Genomic DNA, 17391 nt, shown 5'->3' on the forward strand with positions numbered 1-17391 from the left:
TTAGGGTGGGGAGGCTTCAGAGAGCTAAGGAACTGGGGGAGAGGGGAGCTAGGGCCGGATTTGGAGGGCAGATGGTGAGGCACTGGATGGGTGGGCGGGAGGTGGGTGGTACGTGGTGCTCCTGATTCCTACCCAAATTTTCAAAGAAGCCCTTTCAAAAGTGGCCTTCACACTCTGGCCCGCTGCCATTGCCTAGTGTTTTTTTAACGGTCAGAAAATTAATTGTTTCATTTATACATCAGGTACAGAATGCACAAAGTATATACCTTTTGTCTCCATTTCCCAGTGTGTATTGGAGGAGCAACCCTGTCACTCATTCCAAGTTCCCTTTGCAAGAATTTACTTCTTTGGTTTCACACTTGCAAACACACCAGCATCCTTCATGACTTCAAATGCCTTCATTGCATCATATTTCTTATAGAAGTCAGCATATGTGCTCTTCCTGGAATCACCTACTACAAACTTGAAGGTACCAGCAAAAGCTAATGTAAAAGTCAGAGCTAGGTGAAACCATAGATGTTTGGCCAACAGGCCTCTCATCACAGGCTTGGCAATCACAGCAGAAGACATAGTTTACTCTCTATCCACACAGCACTGACCTGCCAGAAAAATGGCAGTGGAGGCAGTTTGAGGCCTTTAATTGCCAATTAATTGAGCAGTTAAGGGCCTCAATAGGCCTAAGGGCAGATGACCTAGTGAGTGACTTACCCACCCCACATGTATTATGAGGAACAGTTTGGCGGGGGGTGGGGGTGGTGATGGGCTGGGCACCTGACATATTTTACATTTCCCCCCCCCCCCCACCAAAAACACGCCTGGTGAGGGGGGCTTTAAATCCAGCACCAGCTGTTAGCTCTTTTCCTTCTGTTTATGAGCTCCATTCTTTCTCTCTGCCTCTCGGATTTCCTCCCTTTCTCAGAAGCTGGTTCTCTTTCCTTTTGTCCTGGGCACCTTTCTCCTCTTTCCCCAGGTTTTCCCCTCTGATATCTATCGGTTCCTTCTCTTTCTATATTACTTTCTCTATCCTTTTGAATAAAATAGATAACCCTGTGTCACAATCAGGGAAATGGCCCAGTGCCTATAATCAAGCTCCATCCCATGGGTGGTGTTGGATTTGCGTGTGCTTGTGTGTGTGCAGATTTAACAGAGGAAAGAAAATAAAGGCTCTCTCTATGTTGTAACATGCTATAAATTCATGATTCCTATATCTTCTCTTCCAAATGTACTTAAATAATCACTTATTAAATTTGTTATTCTATGAATTCAATTAATGAGATCTTGTGTTGCAGTGGGTAGTGTCCCTGCCTCTGAGCCAAAAGGTCTGGGTTCAAGTCCCACTCCAGGATTTGATGGCCGCATAAGGTGTCTTCATAACATGACTAAACATCCTTCTGGTTACACCTATGCCAGGCAGTAAGAGCAGGAGAGTGTTCTGGTCAACCATGCTTGATGTGGAATGGTGCCAGGCTGGTGTCCTATTCCAAGAAAATCTAACTACAGAAACAGATATAAGCACCTGGAACTCTCTCCCTAACTGCACTGTGGGTGTACCTACACCACATGGACTGCAGCGGTTCAAGAAGGCAGCTCACCACCACCTTCTCAAGGGCAATTAGGGATGGGCAATAAATGCTCACATCCCATGGTTGAATTAAAAAAAACGACATAAGCACATGCTGTGCCTTTTGTCACCAGACACAGGATGCTTCTAATTCTAATTCAGTTAATTAATTCATAAAAGATGCTGACCATAACATTCAGTATAATGACAGTGATGATATGGGAATAGGAAGAAGGAAAAGTAATGCTTTAGAAAATCAATTGAAACTGCTTTGTAATCTCCATTTTTGTTCATTTTATTTTTGGTGCAAATAGGATTTTTTTCATATTTTAGTCATCGATTTGAAGAATGTGAGAACCATGGAATATAGTATTTAATTCATGCATCTTGCTTTAGTATTGACTGCTTGTAATATCAGGGCTGATAAATTCAGCTGTGCAGCATACAGTTTTTGGATGCTGATGGCCCTACTAAGGCCCCAAATGGCCAGACAGGAAACATGCACACAATTCTGCCTGCCATATTGAGAAAGGACGAACAATTATTTAGCAGTGCCTGTGCAAGTGAGGGGTGTAACACATGTTTGGGTCCCAATTGCAGTGTTGGTTTTCCCTCATGAAAATCATGCCTTAGGACCACCTTAGCAATAAGATTTTTTTGAAAATACTTACCAAAATGTGTAAGGAGCAGCTGTGTTCTTCCTGACTCTGCATTTAAAGGATGTAGGCTGCTGCCCCTCCCTTCACATGCACCCCCTCCCCACCCCCAATCAGCACAGCTGCTCCCCTTCCAATTTCCCCACTCCTGTGCCTCATTCTAACCTGTCATAATTTACCTGATACCCACTGAAACATTAGCAGTCCCAATCTCCTTCCTCACCAGCTTGATGGAAATAAAACCTGAGCTCCAATATCGGCACTGCCTGAGACTTCACCATTCAATCATAAAGATCGTGGTCTGTGCTCAGACATAGGGCATGCCTACGTTTCTGTTCGAGGTGTTAGAAAGCAACCTTCAGAGTCAATGTATCTTTCTTGTAACTTCAGAAGTATATCTCCTACTGCCCATTTCCCAACCAGCTATCCTTATGGGCCCCTTAAATGATATGACCAATTTACTATCAAATTGAATTAGATTTGTGCTTTGGTGGCTACAATCTAGGATTAGATTGCCTTAAGTACTTAGATGAAGACTGTTAAGCTAAGAGAGGAGATCCACCTGTCTGTCAATGGAATTTAAAGTTTCTGACCTGGGGTTTCCACTCACTTGCACCATCTCATCTGAAATAATTCCCCTGATATCAGCCTGGCTGCTAAGAAAGATCATGGAACTTTAGCATGAGTTTCTACAATCTTTTGCACTAGTTTTAAAAATATTGTGCCAGAAGCAGGCCTTGACCACAAAAATGATCTTACCTACATGACGAATCAATTGCCATGGAAAATTTACACAAATTACGCTCATTTGCAGGTCTTTGAGGAGGCTTCTTAAAGTCAGCTGGAACTTTTGGATGCAACGACGATAATATGTACATTTTGAAAGGTAGCATTTTTTTTATTTACCAAGGAACCAACTAAGAAAATAGTTTTGTATATTTTTGCAAGTTATTTTCAGCAAATTAAAATTGTGGATTGATTTTAAAGTGCTTTTTTTCTGTGATAAATGCAATTTTCAGATTTATTAATCACTCTTTACCCAGTTATCAAGGTCTTAAAAAAAATTCAAAGTGATTGATTTTTAAAACGTTGCCTGATGGGCATTAGTTCATGAGAGGTTTTGCATTCAGGGATATGGAGAGGATTTTAATCAGCCAGGGTGGGCGGGTGTCTCTGTGTATGGGAAGTTAAAACGTCAAAAAATGCCAGCGTGTTGGGAAGCCAGAAGGAACCTGCTGACTTCTGCGTTTAACTCAAGTGCTTTCATGAGAATGGCGAAAGACAGGAAGGTCTGCTAGAAATGTGCTGAAAGCCAATGGACTTCATCTTTAACCATTTGAGAGAATTAGCCTTCTGGACATGGCTGAGTAGGTGGCAAGTCAAGTAGAGAGAGCAGTTAATAAAGCATACAGTATCCTGGGTTTTATTAATAGGGGCATAGAGTACAAGAGCAGGGAGGTTATGCTGAATTCATATAAGACCCTCGTTAGATCTCAGCTGGAATATTGTGTACAGTTCTGGGCATCATATCATAGGAAGGATGTGAACGCATTGGAGATTGTGCAGAGGAGATTTACAAGAATGGTCCCAGGGATGAGAAATTTCAGCCACGAGGATAGATTGGAGAAGTTGGGACTGTTTTTCTTGGAGAGGAGAGGGCTGAGAGGAGATTGGACAGAGATGTTCAAAATCATGAGGGGGCTGGACAGAGTAGATAGGGAAAAGCTGTTCCTGCTTGTAAAAGGATGAAGAATGAGAGGACACAGATTTAAAGTGATTTGCAAAAGAAGCAAATGCGATGTGAGAAAAAACTTTTTCACACAATGAGTGGTTCGGGTCTGGAATGCACTATCTGGATGTGTGGCGGAGGTAGGTTCAAATGAGGCATTCAAGAGGGCATTAAATGATTATTTGAATAGAAACAAGGTGCAGGGGTACAGGGAAAAGGCAGGATAATGGCACTGTGTCATAATGCTCATTTGGAGAGCTGGTGCAGACACGATGAGTCGAATGGCCTCCTACTGTGCCGTTAAAATTCTGTAATTCTGTGACACTTGTCTGCTTTGCCTTGCACAACAGTTCAGGATGAGAAGGTGATGACCGCTCTAAATCTTCAGAGAAGGAGCAACAGGTGGCACAGGAGGAGGCGAGTACCTGCAGTTACTCTCATAGCTACCAGTGATTCCTGGGATGGATTCATTCCGACATGCTTCATCAAATCTCCTAAATTCAGCTAATCAGTACAGCAATGCTGAACCCACTAAACCTGACCCCCAAAGGCCCCAGTGCACTAACACTCATTGGTTATCATCGTATCTTGGTGGGTGAGAGGCAACAATGGAGGTCACTTGACAATAGAAACTTGAATAAAGTTTATAGTGCGTAAATATTGACAGTGAGATTGACAGTTGAAGTGTTAAGCACCCAAGTGAATATCCTTGATGAACTACACATTCTTTCTTTTCCTTTTCCAATTACTCTTAAGTGTTGCTACCCCTGTAGCTTGAACAGAGCCAGAGCCATGCTGCTCATTCCTCTGCTCTGGCTGGTCAGTTGCTCCTGACTGATATCCTTCTCTGATCCTCCTCAGGTGAAATTCCAACTCATTCCCTTTGAGACTTTAGCTACCAATTCTCACCTGACAGCAGCTTCCCTTCAACCCGAATTACATGGGCAGTCTTCATCAAAGTGGCACACTTTTCCAGAACCTCATCCTACGATGGTCTTGATGGCATGGATCAACCATGATCATCTTTAATCGAGCTTTCAGTGACAACCTTCAGGTTGTTCAATCTCTTTGATTACACAAACAGCTGCAACAACTTTGTCTAACTGTAAAATCATCTTACTAAAATACAATGTAAAATTTGCTATGAGAAGAGCAATTGTTACCTTAGGAGAGTTCTTTAGAAGAACTGGTCGGCCTTGACATTTTTGGACAGCTTGCTCAGCCTATTCTGTGGAAGAATGACTGGAACAAGTGAAAGAGTGAGTTATATATAGTGGAGGATGGTAATATGGGTGGAATTACTGCTGTTTAATCAGCTTATTGTGTTTTTAATATGTTTAACATTCTTGCAGCCAGTTGGTTGACTGTGAAGAATGGATGATAATGTGTTTCTTTAGTAAGGCTAGCTAGATGTAACTGATGAGAAGGTGCCCATCCTGGGAGACAGTGTGCTGTTGGTAGATCTTCCCTGATGCATTGTATGTCACTTTTTATGCCACTGATTGATGGATGAGTCTACATCTGGGCCTTTGGGTGTTGTAGTTATTAACTTGAGCATATTTAATGATAGCTGACTTGTCCCATTCACTGTGTTTGAACATAAGAACATAACGAATAGGAGCAGAAGTAGGCCATTTGGCCCCTCGAGCCTGCTGCACCATTCAATAAGATCATGGCTGATCTGATTGTGTCCTTAATTCCACATTTCTGCCTGCCAACCCCCAGTCCCTCAGATAACCCTGGACCCCCTTGTCAAATCAAAGATTTGACTAACTCAGCCTTGAATATATTCCATGACCCAGCCTCCGCTGCTCTCTGTGGAAGAGAATTCCTAACATTAACAACCATCTGAGAGAAGAAATTCCTCCTCATCTTCATCTGAAAAGGGAGGCCCTTTATTTTGAGCTGTGCCCCCAGTTCCAGATTCACCTACAAGGGAAACATCCTCTCAGCATCTACCCTGACTATAGGCCCAAACTGCTCAATCTTTCCTTATAAGACAAACCCCTCATCTAAGGAATCAGCCTAGTTAGTCTGCTCTGAACAGCTTCCAATTCAAGTATTTCCTCCCAAGCGGGTTTCATGTACCTTGAGTCTATTGTGTAGGCTGTGGCCTACTTCCCTAATGTGGACGAGCCCACAAATTCATGGTATGCTTTGAATGCCTGGTTTATTGTGAGATGGCTTCTTGTTTTTGTGAGTATGAAGGACAGATTGGAGCTCCTTATATGGCTTGTGTTGCACTTCTATGTTTGCTCACTTGAGCATATGTTATAGCCTGTGCAAGGTTAAACCGACATACAGGAGGCTGAATTTTGCCTTAATGGAAGTAGCTGTTTTGGAGTGAGTAACCGCTGGGGGCTGTGTTAATCTTGTATGAAGGCAATCAATTGAGTTGAGGTGCAGGTTTAACATGGCAGAGTTCTTGTATATGTTTCTTGTCACTGACGGAGTAGGCTCTTCTAATGAGAGTGCTGGAAACTGATTGGAAGGTGGGGGGATGATGAAGGTAGTTTAGGTATCTGTTAGTGTGAATGATCTTATGGCAGACTTGGTGTATTGGTGTTGTGACACTTGGTGATGAGAACACCAAGAATGGTATAGAAAGTTGTTGTTCCATCTCCATATTAAAATTAATATTCGAATGTTGCTTGTTGAGGCATGGTAGGAAACTGTGAAGTTCTCAAATATCATGTTGCCATATGACAAAAGTGCCATCAACATATCCAAGCCAGTGTTTAGGTTGAAGATTAGCTGATTGAAGTGTTGCTGGTTTGAACTCTCCCATAAAGATATTAGCAACAACTGGTAACAGTAGAGATGTCATAGCAGCACCACTTGTTTGTTTAAAATAGAAACCTCACCCCTGAGTGCTAAATTCAAAAATACCCCATTTTTGCTTTTCCAAGGGCCTTAAACTGAAGTTTGGGAGATACAAATTTATGGAGTATGAGTAAACACTCTTTAAGGATGGATAAGGTCTATTTCAATGTTCTGCTTTGAAGTTATTTAAATCCCCAGCCCTTGAAAAATAAAAAAACATACAAACAGAAGCTGTCAGGTTGGAGAGAAAAAAAATGCAGTTTCAATTGATTTCTTGGTTGATATTTCCCAAAGGCTATTATTACAGCTGAGGTTATCATGAATGCTTGGCTGAGTTTCAAAAGTTAGAAACATATTTATCTCAGCTGTTCAGGGGCATGCTGAGTTAACATTTTAATTGACAGTTTAAAGAGGCAATTAAAGGATTACCTGTCTTTGATGTAGTTTGTTTTGTTTGTTTTTATAGCAGATTGAACACTTAAGGGATTTAAAATCTTTGAATGGTTTTCGTGAGTGAGAATTTTTTTCCCCCAGTATCATGTGTGTGTTAGGGAGAGTGCTCTTGGATTGTTAAGATTATTTTTTTTCCATTTCCGAATGGCTCCTGAAGTCTGTCCATCATGGATATTGGGTTAATGGCTATGGTGATGGCATAGGGGAATGAGGTGGCATGGAGGGGCCAAGTAAACTCATGAGCTGGCATGAATTAGGGCATGTGGGGGTGGATATGGGGGCATGATTTGGCATGAAAGGTGCATGGCGAATGGATGGGGATGATAGGATGTGAATGGTGAGAGCTAGAAGTCCTAACAGTTTTTAAAACAACTGGGATGAAGTCCCACCAAACTGAGGTGGCCTTCTAACCAGCCTGCTTCAGCACTCACTCACTCCTGTGGTCATCCATGCTCTGATTTTGAGGTCAACGGGCCCTGCTTTATCTCCCCTCACCACCCCAACTTCACAGAGCAAAAGTTGGGTCTGATGGGGCCTTTTAAACTGAGGTGGAAGCTGCTAAGTCGGGAAATTTCTCAACTCCAGATACCTGCCTTGGTAGTGAGAATCCAGCCTTTCATTTTCATACTGTAGAGAAAAGAATCAGTTTTTGTGAAGCATTCAACATTTGACATGCATTTTTTGATCTATATATGTCACCTCCCCAGATAGTCAGCAGAATGTTTTTTATGCTATCTTCTGTGCTGTGATCCATGAGGCAAATCAATCGATAATGCATTAAGCTACAGCTTCAGCAGAAAGCCTGTCAGGTGTTAGATGCTTTCAAAAAAACAGTGTATTGCCCTTACTTATTCATTTAGAACGCCTGCTTTCCCTTACTGCTGTTGGGTACTTGTCATTCATTTATATTTATTAACTTCACATACCAAAATTGGACCTCAGTAAATGGTTTAAAAGACGTCCATTACTAAATAATCTCAGCACAATTCCACTAAAGAAAAAGGAAATGGATCTGAAAATTGAATCATCCCTCTAAGCAAATTATATTTTTCTACATTTAATAAATTTGAATTTTATTGATTAGTAATATGTCATTTCCATCAAGGATGCCAAAAACTAGACTGATGTATTTTAAACTTACAAGATAACCAGAATTCATTGAAATTTCAGTTTTAGATTTGCAACTTGATTAACTATTTGGCATTAAAGCACTAAGTGCTCACATATCTCTTTCCCCAAAATATAGAAATTTGAAAGAGGATGGGTGTCTAATTACAGTAAGAAAGGACACAATTTTAAGCCTGCGTAATCTTTGCATGCAAGGTTTAAATTTTCATTGACCTTGATATTTAAAATGGCCCCAGTATAACCAAAGGTTTATAAATAACTAAGTGGATTCAAACAACATCGCTCCAGAATTTACTTCCACAGTTCCTCTATCTGTTGTAGTGCATATGAGCTGTGGGCTGCTGATTACTGCTTGTTTGAAAACAGAAGCTGACAAAAAGATATAAAAGGTTTTTTGATGGACTGTGATAAGTGGAGTTTTTCAGGGACTGTTCTTAGTTGCCTGCAGTTAACACTATTCTTCAGTGATACGTAAAAGGCATGACTTTTGCCATGTTATAAAATCTGCTGAAGACACCACGTAAGATGGCCAGATGATGAGTATAAGAAAGATTAATAATATTAGAAGTAATTTGAACCAATTTAGCAGATGGGCCCAGATTTTAACACAAGCATAAAACACTGCAGATGGTGGAAATATGGGATAACAGCAGAAAATGCTGGAAATACTAAGCAAGTCAAGCAGCACCTGTGGAGAGGGAAACAGAGTTAGCATTTCAGGTCAATAACCTATCATCAGAACTTTTAACACAGATAAATGTAAGGTTATGTACATCGGAACAAGAAACCTAATCCATCCACAGGTATTGAAGGTAGTAAAGGTAAAGAATTGTGGGATTTTTATTGCCCATTCAATCCATAACAATAAAGCTATTGGGCCAGAGTTTAATGGAATGGACCTTCTAGTGTTGTCCTTAGTTAGGCTTGTTTGTGAATGTTTTGTTTTTTGCAAAGAAGTTACTGAAAGTTCAATTTGGTAATAGTGCATCTACTAAACTAATGAGATTTAAGGATTGAGAAATAAACATAAGAATGAATGAACAGGATGTTGAAGTAAAGTGGGTGAATTCGATGTCAAATCAAGTACAGAGAAAGAAAAAGAGAGGGAAATAAAGATTTGAGAGAGAGAGAAAAAAGATACAGAATGGAAAAGGAATTTTTTTTAAAAATTGTCATTTTAAAATCCCCTAAAAAATTCATAACTTGAGGAAGTGAGACTCCAGACTTATTGTTCATTTTCTGGGCTAGAGAAGATATTAGTCAATCAATAACAATTATGTCATTTAAAGGACACTATTGCTAGTAATTTTCATGTTATAACAATATGATATCTTGGGCTTATTTACTGTACAAGACACAAGGCACCAATCATTCATAAGAAATTGGGTGGACACACTGTAGGTTCCTTTATTAAGACAAGGTACATGAGAACAGTTACAAATGGGTACAAAGCTTGAAGGTATTAGAGCTGTATGCGTGCTCTGCTCAAAGCAAAAGTGAAACCAAGACTGGATCACATGACACATTTCCCTTCGAGTGATGTCATGCTGATATCCCTTAAAGGTGTAATCCAACACCCACCTTTTTAAAGATGATTTCCCTGCTTCCAAAGAGGTATAATTATTTACAATACATGTTCATGTTTGGTTACCATGATATAAGTGTGCAGAACAGTTTCTTTATTAGCTCACAGTGATCTGGGGGTTGTCATTCTTGGATGTTATTCCCGGTTACATTTGGGCTTTTGTCCTAGATGTAATAGGATTATATGGTAGTTGAGGAGCTGGAATGGATCTGATTTGTCCTCGGTTATGCCTCACTTTTGTGCCTTTGTTTTTAATTACTTCATAGGACCTTGGTTCTTGACTGGTTGCCAAGTATGTTCTGTAGGATCCTGGATATGAATTTGTTGTTCCAACTCTAAACTTGGCAATTCTGTAATTACATTTTTATCCTGCACATTGGTTATCTTCTCTTGTAGTTTTAAAAGTTTCTCTTGAGTGTCTGAGAGAGCAGGATGAGTAAGGTAAGTAAATTGGCATGTACTGGTCTGCCAAACATGAGCTCTGTCGGTGATGTTAATAGTCGGACTTAAAGTTGTCGCTCCCAGATGTAACATTATAATGTGTGGATCTTATTTGGTTTGTCTACATTTGAGAATTAGGGATTTCACTGGACAAATCATTTGTACATGCTTGGCTGTTAGACGTAGGGTAATATGGAGAAGAGGTAGTGTGATCAATATTGCATTTCTCACACATATCCTGAAATGGCTTACCAGTAGATTGCAGACGGATACCCATAATGCTCTCTCTAGGCACACCAAATAAACTGAATATAGCACCTAGGGTGTGGGCGACAGTTGTGCTTGCTGTAATATGCAGTTGTCCAATAATGAGGCACTCATCGATGATGAAGTCGATACCATGGATTTGAAAGAGGATGCTTTTGGACCAAGGGTGGGTCAGAACTTTATGTGGAATCAGTGGTGCTTTTTCCTTACTTGGCATATGCTTTTGACATGCCTCACACTTCCTGATGATGGCTTCAATGTCATTGTTCATAGCTGACCAAAAGGACGAGTGTTCTTGTCCAATCTATGTCCATGAGTGATTAATTGTTGAAGCATATCAAGTCATAAGGATTCCGGTATGATGACTTGCCTGCCTTTAAGAATGACTCCCTGGGAGATGGGCAGCTTGTCCCGATAAGGCCAAAATGATCTCTCGTATTCATGGACATGCTAAATTGAATCAGGACACCCTTCAGCGATTGTCTTCCACAGTGTCTGCAGTGTAGAATATTTTGCTGTTTCTTTTTGTAGCTGCTGGCATTTGCATTGTTCAGAATGTACCAGATCAATTTGGAGAACATCTTCAACATCTCCAAGTTCGATGTCAATGAAGTCAACTTGTAGACCTAAGGATATATCTTCTGTTTTCATTGTGTTATGCAATCTGGTAAACGTATCAGATGTGATCATCAAGTTACCTGGTTTGTACCTAATAGTACAGTTGTGACCTCGAATCTTTATCAAGAGATGTTGCAATCTTGATGGTGCACTAGTCAATGGTTTTCACCAAATCATCTCCAGTGGCTTATGGTCAGTCTCGACCACAAATCTTTTGCCAAACAGATAGGCATGAAAATGCATGATTCCAAGCACTACAGCTAATGTTTCTCACTCAGTGTTGGGGTAGTTCAATTGCATCATAGACCGAGATTTTGAAATAAATGCAATTGGTTTGCCTTTTTGTAGTATGCGTGACCTTTCTGCAAGGCATCTTATCTCCAGGGTAATTGTCACTCTAAGATGGTAAAATTGCAAAGTTGATCTTTCTGATAATGACTTTTTCAGTGCTCCGAAGAGGTATTGGTGGTCTTTGTGCCACAGAAAAGGCATATCCTTACTCAACAATTCTCTTAGCAAAGATGATTTTTGAGCAAAATTGGGAATGTATGGAGACAAGAAATTAAGGAAACCGAGGTATCTTTGCAGACTGTCCTTGGCTTTAGTATCCTCCATTTTACGGTTGGAACATGTGCCAACTCCGGAATAAATATAATGGAAAAAATTGATCTGCACGTTGATGTCAAATTTCAGACTGCGGAACACCAGTCCTTCATTACGTACTACTTGCATCAACAAGTGCAGATTCTGGCCATGTTCTTGTTTTGTTCTTCTCACAACAGCCATATTGTCTGCAATACAGATGCATCCTGGCACAGTGCATGTAATGCAGTCCACATGAACTTGAAAGAGATTCTGGCCTACAGCCTGAGAGGAAGTAGTTGAAAACAATATCGTCTGAATGGGGTAGGAAATGTTGTAAACTCTTGGAATTTCTCCGTGAGACTGCTTCTCAGCCAATTTATTGTTTAGCAACTCCCAAAGCTGTCCGTTATAATCGCAACCTTCTCTGGCCCAATTTTTATCACTTTCTTTTTTGTTTGACTCTCCCTCATTCACTATTGATCCAGTGCATAGTCTGGTCTTTCCCGACTGACCTAACCCGGTGCTGATGCTCTCGACGCCCTGTACCACTCGTTGAACTGACTCAAAGTTTTTCCTTGCAGTCAGCATGCTTTTTTGCAACACTGATGCCACAACTCCATTGTGCTCTGACCAAAAAGTCAAGGGTTATCTCATACCATGTAGCACAATCTAAGGCAATTCACCATGTTGTACCTGTGCTTAATCTTGCTGCCACCTGTCTTAGTATCGTTGACCGCTGTGCCGTTTTATTGTAATAATATAATACGTTGATACTGTACAAGACAAAAGGCACCAATCTCTTAAAAGAGATTAGGTGAGAAAATTGTGGTTTCATTTATTAAGGCGAGGCACACAAGGACAGTTATACATAGGTACAGAGGTTGAAGTCATCAGAGCTGTGTGTGCACTCTGCTCAAAGCAAAAGTGAAACAAAGACTGGATCACCTTTCCTTTCTGGTGATTCATGCTGATATCCCTTAAAGGCATATAACAACAGTAGTTACCAGACTTACCTATCTATTGCAGGTTGAATGGGAAATTAATGTGCATTTGCAGCACAATAAGGTGAACTATGAAATGTCGTTTTCATTGATATAAAAGTGGAGGGGCACAAATTGGCCACCAAGTTGTGGCAATTTTCAATTGACAGGTTATTTCTACTTGTTGCAAGTTGCTGACTGATTTGGAGACACTATTATTTTTTTCAGAATTCTATCTCGCAATAAGCAAGGCTAACGATGTATTAGTATGCATTTTAAAAGCATTTGCTATAAACTGAAAAACATTAATGTCATTTTGCATAAATTTTTGCTCGGTGCATATTCTAAAATATTAGCCTGACTCTTAGCAATTTTAGCAACCTGTCTATATTGCATCTCTTTGTCCACTATTTTAGCAGAAACAATAATTCACTTGAAATACTTGGATGCCTGTTTTAAGAGAGCAAACAGAGGAACTGATAGAAACATTAATTTGCTTATGCTTCCTGCAGTAATCTCTCAGCCATTCTGTGCAAATTTGGGCACCCCACATTCAAAGGAATTTTTAAGCACTGGAGAAATTTAAGATAAGAGCAATTTGGATGATTCTTATTAATAAATCTCTAGGGCTAGATTTTCATGTCGCAGGCGGGATTTGGGAGGCTGGACTATTCCTGCTGTCGCAATTTTGCCAGACTTCTGGAAATGAGACTTTCTCAGTGGAAGGACCCACTTTGTGCCAGGGCTGATCTGCCTTCTCGATCGACATATCCAAGGCAGGTCAGACCCGAAGTGGGCTTGCTTTGGCCACCATTTTATTTTTTTGAGAGTTTCCAGTGATTCCTTATAATTGCTGGTGATTAAATATGATTAAAAATACAGTTGTAAGCTTCCTAAAAATCGATACCTGAGCAAAATTGGCCCTTCTATGGAGTCTCCTATGCTTCCACCCCCACATTTAATGACCTCCCATAGCACCAGTTTGCCTTCAATGCCATCCTTAAGTTCTAAAAAGCCTCCAATGTACGAGATTTCCTGTCCTTTTATCCTACCTCCATGGCCATTCCCACATCTCAAACAGCGGGGTTGCAGAGGGTGTTCGGAGCCCACCCAACCTGTGAAAATCCAGAAAGACTTTTATCTGTGCTGCTCGGCAGCCTTTAGTTTTTCTGTCTCGTTTTGGGACCACAAAATTCAGGTTCTAATCTCTAAGCTACATTCACAGAATGGAAATTATTTTCTGTATGGAAAATAAAATAAGTGAAGCTATAATTCAAGGATTTAGAATGCTTTGAAGAATGTTTAGAGTCAGCTACACCTATTTGAAAGCTGTGTTTTGCCAGAAGTATTGATCAAGCCACCCATGCAACTCATGGCTTTTCACCGAAGCAGCATACCAGATGCAGAGATATTAAAAGTGTTAGAAGCATTAAGCAACTATTACAATGCTTGTGTTTGAAATTCCAGCACCATTCCAAATCTGTAGCAGACAATGATGAGCCATTTTTCAAAATAGCCTGTGCTTGTGATTTTCTTCCTGCTGTGGGCATATTCATGGAAAAGATTGTCAATTTTTATTTTGTCACAGAACAGCATTCCATTAGCACAGATGGGCTTCTCATGGGCATTTAGGGTTGAGCAATAAATGCTGGCCTAACCAGCGATGCCCACACCCTGTAAATGAATAAAAATACTTCCTTGGTATGTAAAGGACATCATGACAATGGTGGAGATCAGTTCCTCATCGTCCATGGATCCATTCGCTTTGTGTCTTTGTTCGCACATATTTCCATTAGCAACAATATCCTTTTAGCCAGCCACAAAAGATTTTGATGGTTTTGACATAAGTCAATGACCTGGATGCCAGGATGTTCTCATTGGCATGGAGGACAAACACAAAGCTTTGGTCTGCCAGCGATCACAGCTGAGAACTCATACATTGATGAAATTTTGCTGCTTTAAAGTCAGCTGCCTAGTCAGTCTGGGATCCTTGACTATGTTTGTTACAGCTGTTGCCTCTGCTGGCGAGATCAATGAACATTGCCAAGAGTAGTTGACAGCGAATTCTGCTTTCAAATCCTTCGATGAGAAATATATCATGCAAGTTATTTTCAGAACACCCAACAAAAGTGGTACATCTGAATCATGTGCAGCAATAGCTTTTCAAAACAAACATTCCTTTGTTTGTATAAATCACACAAAAATCAATTGTCTGGTTCACCGATGTCATGCTTGGCAATAAAACTTAGTTCCATCTCATTTCACCACGAGCATTTTACTTGAACCCCTCAGTTATCTAGAGTTGAGGTAACTTTTCTGCCTTGCAGTGTTATACTTCAATCAAAGCGCACTATCTTCTCGAAGAACAGTAGACCTTCATGCTGAATTGTTTTTTTAGGTAACAGAGAGTGCCAAAGCCACTAAAATATTGGGGGTATTGAAGTATTCAATTTTCAGTAGCTTTTTTTTTCCTCACTGATGGTAATTTAATGTTCAGCTTTTTTCCTGCCTGATCATTTTCATTGGTGCAAACATTCTGTTTGGATGGAGCTTGTTTAGAAAAGAAGGGGTCTGATTCCTGATGCAGAAAGTGCCTGTTCCAAAATTTGCAACAACTTCATTCATACGTTCCATCAAGTTGAAGTTGGATAGCTGAGCAGGTTTAGCTGCTCTGACCTGCTTGAATCAGCTCAGCAATGTGCTTTGGCAGCAAGATTAGCTAAAGTGTGCATCCTCTCATTTTGGCTGCAAAAATTCAGCTGGTAATGAGTGGTGATTCTTCCTTGTTCTTCAGATAGATTGAGAGAGTGATGGGAGGGGCATTACATTTCTGTGCTATCGCTTCAATGTTCCTGAGTGCTCCTTCAAGGATTTGACATTTTTTTTAGCAATTGGAAGGGTCTTATAGTTCTGCCTGGCCATGTTTTCTAACCACTCTCTGTCTCCACTTGACCTCTCAAGTTGGAGTCGGTTGGCTGTCCAAGGCATATGATGCTGATCACATGCTGAATTCATTTAAAGTGGTGCATTACTCTGGCAGTACCCTGATTCCAATAGGAATTTACGTTTAAACTATCTGACATTTTGAGTTAAGCAGTATAAATTAAATTAGAAATTTTCGATGTATTTTAAGTATGAGATGTTTTTGGTATGGCATCAATTTGACTTATGGATAGTTAGAATAAAATGGGGGGAAATTAAACAGAGAAGACTGTAATGTAAATTCAAGCTGATAATTTAACTTGGAGCACAAGTGCAGACATGAGTATAAAATTAATGAATCTTATGCTAGACTTGAAATTAGGAAGATTTTTTTTTCCCCTGGTAGAGTAGTAGCTCTATAGAAAAGATTCCAGTGAAGTAGCTAATGGTGTATGACTTAAAATATTTCCTTAAGGAAAGGACTAGATGAATGTTTGGCTAACGACAACACTGAGCTTAAGATTAATAAGAATGGAAACAGGTGTTCCATGAGCAGTTAGTATCATGCAGCGCACAACCAGTCGAAACTACTGGTAAATAACATATGATATACAGTTTCATTTTGACCCAGCGACAATATATTTCCAGTTCAGGATGGTGAGGGGCTTGGAGGGAACCTTCCAGGTGGTGATGTTCCCATGTATCTGCTGCCCTTGTCCTTCAAGATGGTAGCGGTCATGGGTTTGGAAGGTGTGGCCAAAGGAGCCTTGGTGACCAACTTGTAGATGGTACACACTGCTGCCACTGTGTGTGGGTGGTAGGGGGAGTGAATGTTTGTGGATGGGATGCCAATCAAACGGGCTGCTTTGTCCTGGATGGTGTCAAGCTTCTTGAGTGTTGTGGGAGCTGCACTCAACCAGATAAGTGGGGAGTATTCCATCACAATCCCGACTTATGCCTTGTAGATGGCAGACAGGTTTTGGGAGTCAGGAGGTGAGTTACTCACTGCAGGATTCCTAGCCTCTGACATGTTTTTGTAGCCACAGTATATATATATATATATGGCTAGTCCAGTTCAGTTTCTGGTCAATGGTAACCCCCAGGATGTTGATAATGGGGGATACAACGATGGTATTGCCATTGAATGTCCAGGGGTGATGGCTAAACTCTCCCTTGTTGGAGATGGTCATTGCCTGGCACTTGCGTGGCGCAATGTTCCTATCTTTATAAGGCTCACATCTTCTGATTTATCTGTGACTAGTGCTAATAGTGATTTGTTAGGATTATAAAAAAAGATGCTAACCAAGCCTCACCACCACGCCCGCCCTCCCACTACCCCCCTCACTTCCCCACCCCTGATCACTGCGCCTGTAGAATGCCCGGCTCTGGTCATCCCCGCACTACCTCAGGTCTGCTCACCTATGTTCACTCACCCGGTTCTCCTCACTGCTCCCTCCTGCATCCTCAGCTCTGCTTAGCACCCCGCTCCCCTCGACGCATTCCTGGCTGTGCTCTCACACACCCCCACACCCCAGCTCTGCTCACCCCCTCAGCTCCTTAGTCCTGCCAATCGGAGCAGAACCAGAGGTGCCAGTTTGAGGGTTGAGCATAGCCAGTGGTAGGAGAGGGGCTGGGTCGGTAAA

At 40.9% G+C, this 17391-nt stretch overlaps 1 protein-coding gene across 1 annotated transcript; it reads right to left on the bottom strand.

Moving 5' to 3' along the window:
* Positions 1-339: 339 nt before the first annotated feature.
* On the bottom strand, positions 340-570 carry LOC121276765 (cytochrome c oxidase subunit 6C-like). The gene has a single exon (XM_041185310.1). The coding sequence runs from the start codon at positions 568-570 to the stop codon at positions 340-342; it is 231 nt and encodes a 76-aa protein (XP_041041244.1).
* Positions 571-17391: the final 16821 nt, after the last annotated feature.

The sequence above is a fragment of the Carcharodon carcharias genome, chromosome 4 (assembly GCF_017639515.1).
Source record: "Carcharodon carcharias isolate sCarCar2 chromosome 4, sCarCar2.pri, whole genome shotgun sequence".
NCBI classification, from domain to species: Eukaryota; Metazoa; Chordata; class Chondrichthyes; order Lamniformes; family Lamnidae; genus Carcharodon; species Carcharodon carcharias.

Coding starts and splice junctions, on each gene's coding strand:
- LOC121276765 (XM_041185310.1), bottom strand. CDS start 570: ATGTCTTCTGCTGTGATTGCCAAGCCTGTGATGAGAGGCCTGTTGGCC.